This window comes from Balaenoptera acutorostrata, chromosome 12 (assembly GCF_949987535.1).
Source record: "Balaenoptera acutorostrata chromosome 12, mBalAcu1.1, whole genome shotgun sequence".
NCBI lineage: Eukaryota > Metazoa > Chordata > Mammalia > Artiodactyla > Balaenopteridae > Balaenoptera > Balaenoptera acutorostrata.
Genome location: NC_080075.1, coordinates 9,663,711 through 9,672,650, shown reverse-complemented (window position 1 = coordinate 9,672,650; position 8,940 = coordinate 9,663,711). Strand labels below are relative to the sequence as shown.

At 46.1% G+C, this 8,940-nt stretch overlaps 1 protein-coding gene across 1 annotated transcript; it reads left to right on the top strand.

The window, feature by feature from the left end:
- Positions 1-5,704: 5,704 nt before the first annotated feature.
- LOC103015197 (cytochrome c oxidase subunit 5B, mitochondrial) lies at positions 5,705-7,539 on the top strand. Its single transcript, XM_007197330.3, has 4 exons — positions 5,705-5,864; positions 6,431-6,504; positions 6,673-6,772; positions 7,342-7,539. Exons 1-4 carry the CDS (start codon positions 5,762-5,764, stop codon positions 7,452-7,454), a joined length of 390 nt encoding a protein of 129 aa, XP_007197392.1. The 5' UTR covers positions 5,705-5,761; the 3' UTR covers positions 7,455-7,539.
- The last annotated feature ends 1,401 nt before the right edge of the window (positions 7,540-8,940 follow it).

Below are 8,940 nucleotides of genomic sequence, written 5' to 3'. Positions count from 1 at the left end.
CTGCTGCTACAGTGGTCACCAAGTGCCAACACCGCCTGGCCCAGGTGGTCAGAGCACCCCACCATGGCCGTCCCTGGTCCTCACCATCCCCTGGGGCTCCCTAAACCCTGTGCACCCTCTGCAAACAGTCCTCTTCTAACCTCTTTCATGCAGTGCAGTGGGGCCCCAACTGACTTGGGAACAACAGATCTTGGCCCAGAGGGAGGGGGAAGGAGGGGGAAGGAGAGGCAAGAAGAAGTGGATGTGGAGGAAGAGAGGAATACTAGGACTTCCCAGGTGGGGCTCAGGTTCCTCCCTGAAAGAATAAACAGAGCTCTATGGGGCTGGGCAGGGGGATCAGTAGGCGAGAGAAGGGTCCTGGGAGGAGGAGGAAGGGCGGCAATTCACCTTTCTCCTGTGTGAGGTGCCCTGTACTGCCCCCTGGTTCACCAGACTGCTTTCATTTCACACACACACACACACACACACACACACACACACACACACTGTAAATAAGAAGCACCCTCGGATCCCTCTGAGCCCCAGCCCCGGCCAGGCCCCACGCTGACACGGCGCCAGGTGACCCATTTTGGATTTGCAGCATCTGCACAAAAACATTCAGTTGGTTCTGACCTGGCTTTTCCACCAGAAGGGTTCTGGCCCCCAGCAGCCTGCCAGAGGTTCAGCCCCTGTGTCATATGATCCTCAGCCCCCGCTAGGGGGCGCCGGGGCTCCGAGCTGTCCCTGAACGCTGCCGGGTGGGGCCAGGCCTCACGCGGCAACTGTCTCCCTCACCCCTTGTTATAATTAAAAACTGGTCCTACATCTGCTTTTGTAAGAGGTGGGGCTTCTGTGATCCAGTCAGAGCTGCTCTTTCTGGCAACAGAAATGCAGATTAAGTCCTTTTTTTGACCCCATTCCTTCAAGCTGGTGTGAACTTGGCCCAAGTGAAGAACAACCTCCCCCCTTCCAATTTCTCGTGATAGATTCACGGCAGAAGCCACATTTGATTCACTCTTGAATAGTGACCAGCCTTGGCCCATGGAAAGGAATTGATGTAACTTCCCTAACATTGAGTCTCTGCAAATCAATTAAACAATCTCCCAAAATAATATGAATAGCCAATTTTAAAAATGTTTATTTCATTTCTGAATAGATAATACATTCACACAGTTAAAACAAGACCCCCAAATGGTATAAGAGGCCTGCAGGGAACAGTCTCGCTCCACCCCATCCTCAGGGGCCCAGTTCCCTCCCCCACCCAACATGGACACAGAGGTAACTACTTGTACTGGTTTCCTGTGTATCCTTCCAGAGTTCCTTTAGGTAAATATGAGCAACTATGAATGTACTGAATAGACAGTTTTTAAAAAAATACTCATTAATGATTTAAATTTTTTTTATTGAAGTATAGTTGCTGTACAATATTTTATAAGTTACAGGTGTACAATATAGTGATTCACAATTTTTAAAGGTTATACTACATTTATAGTTATTATAAAATATTGGCTGTAGTCCCCATGTTGTACAATAGATCCTTACATGTTATTATATAAAAACATAATAGTTTGTACCTCTTAATCCCCTCCCCCTATCTTGCCCCTCCCTCCTTCCCCCACCCCACTGGTAAGCACTAGTTTGTTCTCTATATCTGTGAGTCTGCTTCTTTTTTGTTATATTCACTAGTTTGTTGTATTTTTTTAGATTCCACATGTAAGTGATATCATACAGTCTGTCTGACTTGTTTCACTTAGCATAATGCCCTCCAAGTCCATCCATGTTGCTGCAAGTGGCAAAATTTCCTTCTTTTTTATGGCTGAGTCATATTCCGTTGTATGTATGTGTGTGTGTACCTATCTATCTATCTATATATATCACATCTTCTCTATCCATTCATCTGTTGATGGACACTTAGGCTGCTTCCATATTTTGGCAATTATAAATAATGCTGCTATGAACATTGCGGTGCATGTATCTTTTCAAATTAGTGTTTTTTTTGTTTTTTTCTGATATATACCCAGGAGTGGAATTGCTGGGTCATATGGTAGTTTTGAATAGACAGTTTTTAAGTCAGCATTAACTGAGCGCTTACAATGTGTTAGGCATGGTTCTGAGCACTTTGTGTTAACTCGTTTAGTTCTCAAAACAGCTCCAGAGGTAGATGGTATGCCCATTTTAAAGAAATGAAACAGGCCAGCAGTTCACAGCCGAGGAAATGCAAATAATCAATAAACTTATAAAATGAAGTTCAGCTGCCTTAGAGTTCAGGGAACTTAAATACAAACTCCAACAGCATCTCATTTTCCATCCATCAGTGGGCAGACATGGCAAAAGGTGGGTAACACTCACATGTGGAGGTGGGAACCGGCACTCACGTGCCCTGCTGGTGGGAGAATGAACTGCTTCAAACTTTTGGGAAAACAGTCTGGCAGAATTTTTTTTTTTTTAATGACAATGTAGATTTTTAAATTATTAATATTTTGCCGTATTTTCTTCAGAGCTTCCTTTAAAAAAAAAAAAAGCTTTACAGACACTATCAAAACTCTCTTGACTCTTGGGGACTTCCCTGGCAGTCCAGTGGTTAAGACTCCACCCTTCCATTGCAGGGGGTGCACCACATACCACACGGTGTGGCCACGAAAAAAAAAAAAGCTCTCTTGACCCGGTTGGAAGGCTCATAGATTTGTTCTTATCCTATACAGAAATTTTTGCACTAATTTTTATATTATATATTGCAATAAGATTTTTTTTTTGTTTTTTTGGGCAGAATTTACTGTTATATTTGATGTACGCATCCTTTGACCCTATTCCTCATAAATGAAGACTCCAGAATATAAGGCTATATGTGCTGCAGATGTGCATCACAGCAGTGAGAGGCAAAAAACTAGAAACCATCTGAATATTCATCAAGAGGAAAATGGTTGGGTAAACTCATAGGTAGTACTTTCATAGTAGGGAATATTATGCAGCAATTACATAAAACGAGTCAGATCTCTATGTATCGATTTGTGATGCCCACAACATATTTTTTAAGTGAAAAAAGGAATTTACTCATGATTTGTATAATAGTGATATATTTTTCTATTTTCTATTCATTTACATTTCTGTATATTTTTAAGAAACATCACAATATGTGTATTTGTTTGAATATGACTGTAGGAGAATGGAGTAGTGATCCTCAATCAGGGGCAATTTTGCCCTCCAGGGGACATACAGTAATGGCTGATGACATTTTTGGTTGTCACCACTGGGGAGTGCTAATGGCACAGATGCTGAACATCCTGCAATGCACACAGGAAAGCACCTCCCCCCCCAACACCCTGCAAGTAATTTTCCAGTCCAAAATGTCAATAGCGCTAAACTTGAGAAACCCCGGCATAGAAAAAAGGAAAAAAAAGGATAAACATGAAACTGTCAACAATCAACTTTTTCCTTAAACATACATGTTGTTTGACGTATTACAATGAGTGTTTATTTTGACCACTATAGGAATTATCCTATAAAAGTAAAAAATAATACTCAATAAAAGTTTTTTGTTTTGGCAAAGACGATGGAGTAGGAAGGAGTGGGAGGCCGTTCCCCAAGCCAATCTGTTTCTCAAGGAGACATCTGAGGGCAGGGGTGTAAGCGGAGGGTGGTGAGAGCTCGAGGAAGCCAGGGACGGGACCTGTGGGGCTGCCCTGGAGCCTGGCCCCGACACTGGAGCTCACCAGCTTGGACTGAATAATCCTAGGGCTTTTGTGAGCTGAACAAAGACCTGCAAAAAACATCCTATGATTAGGCAAGCCTACTGTGAGAGGGAGAAACAAGCCTCAACTCTATTTCCATTTTATAGCCTGGAATAAACCATCTTATGGTCAGGCAGGAGGGAACAATAACACATCAGAACAGAATTTCTCCCTGGTAAGCTGAGAGTTGGGTTAGCAGGTGTTTCTTGGCAAACAGTGCTTGCTCAATTATGATGGGAAAATTAAACAGCATTCTCTGATGCAGTCCTCATCAGTCTTTAACATGCTAGTGTCTTCATCTCCAAAAGGGTGGTTATCAAATGCAGAACTTCCCTATCTTGACCAAGTCCTTTTTACTGAGAGTATATCCGGAGACCAGGAGTCCATGCGATATACTTTGGGAGATACTAATCTAGTCTAATCATAGTTTTACTGATGAGGAAATGGTGGCCAAAACAAAAAGTGACTTGCTGAGTTGGCTGGTGGGGTTCCATCCCAGAACACCTATTTTCCAGACCAATGCTTTTTTTCCCCCCAGCATTAAACATCTAACCATAGGTACAAATCAACTATAGATTCTTGGGGAACATTCCTAGGACTTAAGGGAACCTTTTTCCAATTTAATTTGTAAGGGGTGTAGTGGAGGTAAGGAAGAAGGGAGTAACAGCGGAAGCCATTCAAAGCAAAACACACCTTTAAAGAGGATCAAGACATCTTTGGCCTTAGAGATGATTTTTTTTTTTTTCTTGATGGAGGGGCACCCACGAAGACCAGCTGTGCTCATGTGAAAAAATGCTCCACCAGGTCCTTTTGAAAATATAACCCCCACGGGACAGGTGGGAACACCTGGGACTTCAACCCTCCCCAATTTACCTCAAATTGACCTCATTGGGCCAGGAGAAGCCCTACAAAACTGATTCTGTATACTCTCTCCAAAAAATAAATTTACTAAAATTTACTTGATCCTATTATATGCCGGGCCTCTGCAAGGCACTGAGAATTCAAAGGTGAATAGAGCATAATTCCTGCTCTGGAGGGGTTTTCTATCCGGTAGGGAAACCGATACTGCATGCAGCCAGACTGTGACAGGGCTATACTGACAATGGGAACTAGGGCCTAGGAGCCCATGGCAGGCAGTGTTTACAAAGCCCACCCTAAGAAATTTGCACAACTTAGCTTGTGGGCAATGGGGGAGCTACGGAAGATGTTTTCAGTTTTAAACGCAGAACTCCGGTCCCAGTACGTTCTGGGACTCCATTTTCCATTATCAACTCCGCTTCCTGCTTCCCCGCCCTTAACCTCTTCTGAGTTAACAGCCTCCCAGTAGCCACCCCTTTACCCCACATCACCAAGGTCTTTGGTACTGGGAGAGGCCCACAATCTGGCCCTACCTTTCTCCCCCTCCCCAGCCTCGCTTCAGGCCTGGACCTCATCACCTCAAAACCACCGTAACAGGAAATTGATGCTAGGACTGCGGGCAGGTCCTGCCCAAGTTCTTGTAAGCTGGGCCACAAGTTTGCAGTGGCTCACACACTGCAAGGAGAACAGCATGCATCACAATTAAAACAGTGGCCTTTGGGAGTCCACTCGTAAATCTGGACAGTTTGGTGTGCAGCAAGTATCCTGACAGGCACTGGCTTCACGTCTTCCATCAGCTGCTGCCTCCACGCTGCCTGAGCACAACGATCATGCAAGAAGCACAGGAACGCCAGTGTGGTTGACCCGTTCCACGGACGAGGACCCTGAGGCCCACAGACGCAAAACGAGTTGCACCCAATCCCAGCGTTAGTAAACGGCAGGGCCGCCAGAAGCCTACAGTTGAGACCCTGACCGCCCCCACGCCTGCCCGGCTGCACGGCGGACGCACTGAAGCAGAACTACGCATGCGCAGCCTTTCCCGCGGCCCCGCCCCCCGGCAGAGTCAGGTGAGTGGGGCGGGCTCCAGGCCGGAAGGAAGTGGAAGGTGGGCACGGAGGGGAAAGAAGCCCTCCCCCGGAAGTCCCTTCTGCCTCCGGAGCCTGCTCCCGGAAGTGCTGGTGTTTGTAGCTGGCGTGATGGCTTCAAGGTTACTCCGCGGAGCTAGAGCCGTGGCCGCGCAGGCCCTGAGGGCCCGCGGTCCAAGTGGAGTCTCCGTGGTGCGCTCTTTGGCGTCTGGAGGTACTTCGCCTGCCGGGAGCGCCGGGAACCCGCGCCGTTGCCCTCCCGGGGTGGTGTTAAGGCAGCAAGGAGCGGGGGGTTGAGGCCGTTCAGCTCCTCCGGGCCCCAGTGACCGCCCCAACGGACCCGAGAACCTCAGACTCCGCGGGCGTCTCCCCGTTGTTCTCGGCCGCTGCTGCTACTGACCACCATACTGACCCCTCTGCGAAAAAATCCTAAACGGAGACGCCGGGTGACCTTGGTGGGCAGGGGTTGCATCCGGGACGTGGAGGGGCTAAGCCGCCCTTGAGGCCTGCGCCCGCCTCAAGGCCGATGCACTCCACTAGGACTCTGGTTGATCTAGTTTTAGAAAAAATGTGCCAAAAAATGGGCTTCCATGGTCGAAGGAAGAAAGGATCACCCCGTGTACCACTTTTGGGTATCCTGACTCTGGTCCTTAGGGGACAGTGGGTATGGGTAGCCTCTAGGAGCCTGTGGACCCACTAAAAGTCTGCAAAGATGCCCGTATGTGCATTTTCCTTCTTGATCATTTCAGGCGACATCGTAATTCACGTATTTTCCTTTAGGCGGTGTTCCTACTGATGATGAGCAGGCCACTGGGCTGGAGAGGGAGGTCATGCTGGCTGCACGCAAGGGACTGGTGAGGAGAACCTTGTGTCTTCTCGGGAGCTCATGGCCTTGGGTGGAGTCAGAGCGGCCTCCTCTCTGGGAGCTTTCCAACCAGGAAACCTGGCTTGTGGGAACAGTACTGCTAGCCCCTAGAGGGTAGGGGTCATCTGGCATAATGGACCCTTCATTTGTTTTTCAGGACCCGTACAATATGCTCGCCCCAAAGGCAGCCTCAGGTACCAAGGAAGACCCCAATTTAGTCCCCTCCATCACCAATAAGCGGATAGTGGGCTGCATCTGTAAGTACCTCACCACTATTTTCTTATCCATTTGTTTAATATTTGTTTAATATACAGGATGTCTATCAGCTGCTTCACATCTGTTGTTGTGTGTGAGTGTAGGTGTATAAAGAAGATGTGTGTGTAAATAAGTTGTTCTAAGGGTCTTGGCCATCAGGCCTCTCTGCCCGAGTAGGTCATCCTTAACCATAAAGAGGCCTGGAACATCAGTAATACTGGCTCATTGGAGAGGCAGCATGAAGGAGTATTCATCTAGAAAATATTTATTGTACTTTCTCTTTGCCACACACCATGTTAGGCACTAGGGGTACATACCAGGATGGACCCAGCTTTGGGGTTCTATGTAGGCAGGGAACTGTGAGAACCTATGGTGACTCTGATAAGAGATCAGCTTACTCACAGGTAAACCTGGCCTCAGTTTCTTCATCTGAAAAATGGGGAGAGAGCTTGAACTGATCTCTTAAGGTGTCAGCCATAACTGTGTCTCAGAGGTGTCTGAGGAAAAGAGGTTAACGTTGAAAGTCCCCTCTTCTAGGCTGGATGGCCTTCAGCCACTTTTTTTATTTCAGGTGAAGAAGACAACAGTGCTGTCATCTGGTTCTGGCTGCACAAAGGCGAGGCCCAGCGATGCCCTAGTTGTGGAACCCATTACAAGCTGGTGCCCCACCAGCTGGCCCACTGATCCCCTGCACTAACTCACTCAAAATGTGATGTAAAGTTTCTTCTTTCAATAAAGACTAGCCATTACATTGGCTCCTCCTCCCATAGTTGGCTGGTCTAATTTCTTTCCTGTTGTTTTTTCGGAAGGAATGGATGATTATGTCGGGAATAGCTATCTGTTAATACTAGCTTGCCATCTACTTGCTTTTGTACACTGAGATTGCCAGTTCCCTAATGCAGTGATAGCTACCACCTGGCATGGGGAAAATGGGCTGTGGAGTCAGGCTGACTGGACTTGTAATACTGGCTCCATCATCTAGCTTTGTCACTGGGGGCCTGCTCTCTGAGGGTGGGTTACATCTTAAATATAAACAAATAAATAAATATCTTGTGAGGTGTTAGGAATAATATATATAAAAAGAGCCTGGCAGATAGTAGGTCCTCACATTATTGTAAAGACAGAGTGGCCTTGTGGGGAGAGTTTTGGCTTTGAAGTCTAAAGGGAACCAGGTTCAAAGCATAGTTCATGGGGATGCCATCAGCAAAATCTAGAATATGGGACAGTTCCAGAAACCAGCAGCCTGTTTCTTCAAATAAATTGCAAGGAGAAAAAAAACAGGTATGAGTACTTATCAAGTGAAACATGAGGAAGATACCAAGCAAGAGCAGTGCGTGGACCTTGTTTGGATCTTGATTTGAAAAAATCAACTGTAAAGAAAAATATCAAATAGGGATATTTGGTATTTAGGGACTTATTAAATTTTAGACATGTTAAAGGAATTAGTTTTTTTTTTTATGCTTTAGCCATATATACTGAGGTACTTAGGGGTGAAATACGTCTGAGATTAGCTTTAAAACAGAAGAAGGAAGAGAGTAGTTTGGGGTATGACTGATCCATTGTAGCCAGGTACAAGAGGGGTTGTCGTTTTTCTACTTTTGTGTATGTTTGAACTTTATCATAATAATAAACCAAAAATAAAAGAAAAGTTGAGAGAAACAGAAGATTGATTCAGTCCCTTTATACCTGTGACACCTTGGACAATTAATTTCTCAAAAGCTATTTTATCTGTAAAATGGAAATAGTACATATTTTGTTTTGGGATTTGCCATAGAGGTGGCTTGGGTTACTATTGCCACAAAATTGATCCAAACTAGATCTGTAAGTTGAATTGATGATGGGAGAGAAAAGCTCTTTCCTTCATCTTTTTTTTTTTTAATTTAAAATTATTTATTTATTTACTTTTGGCTGCATTGGGTCTTCGTTAACGGCGCATAGGCTTTCTCTAGTTGTGGCGAGCGGGGGCTACTCTTCGTTGCGGTGCGCGGGCTTCTCACTACAGTGACTTCTCTTGTGGAACACGGGCTCTAGGCGCGCAGGCTCAGTAGTTGTGGCTCGCGGTCTGTAGAGCGCAGGCTCAGCAGTGGCGCACGGGCTTAGTTGCCCCGCGGCATGTGGGATCTTCCTGGACCAGGGCTCGAACCTGTGTCCACTGCATTGGCAGGCGGAT

Excerpts from the sequence above, each read along its gene's own strand:
- LOC103015197 (XM_007197330.3), top strand. The coding sequence starts at position 5,762 with ATGGCTTCAAGGTTACTCCGCGGAGCTAGAGCCGTGGCCGCGCAGGCC. Across the intron at positions 5,865-6,430 it reads GCGCTCTTTGGCGTCTGGAG|GCGGTGTTCCTACTGATGAT; the intron begins GTACTTCGCCTG and ends ATTTTCCTTTAG. Across the intron at positions 6,505-6,672 it reads TGGCTGCACGCAAGGGACTG|GACCCGTACAATATGCTCGC; the intron begins GTGAGGAGAACC and ends TTTGTTTTTCAG.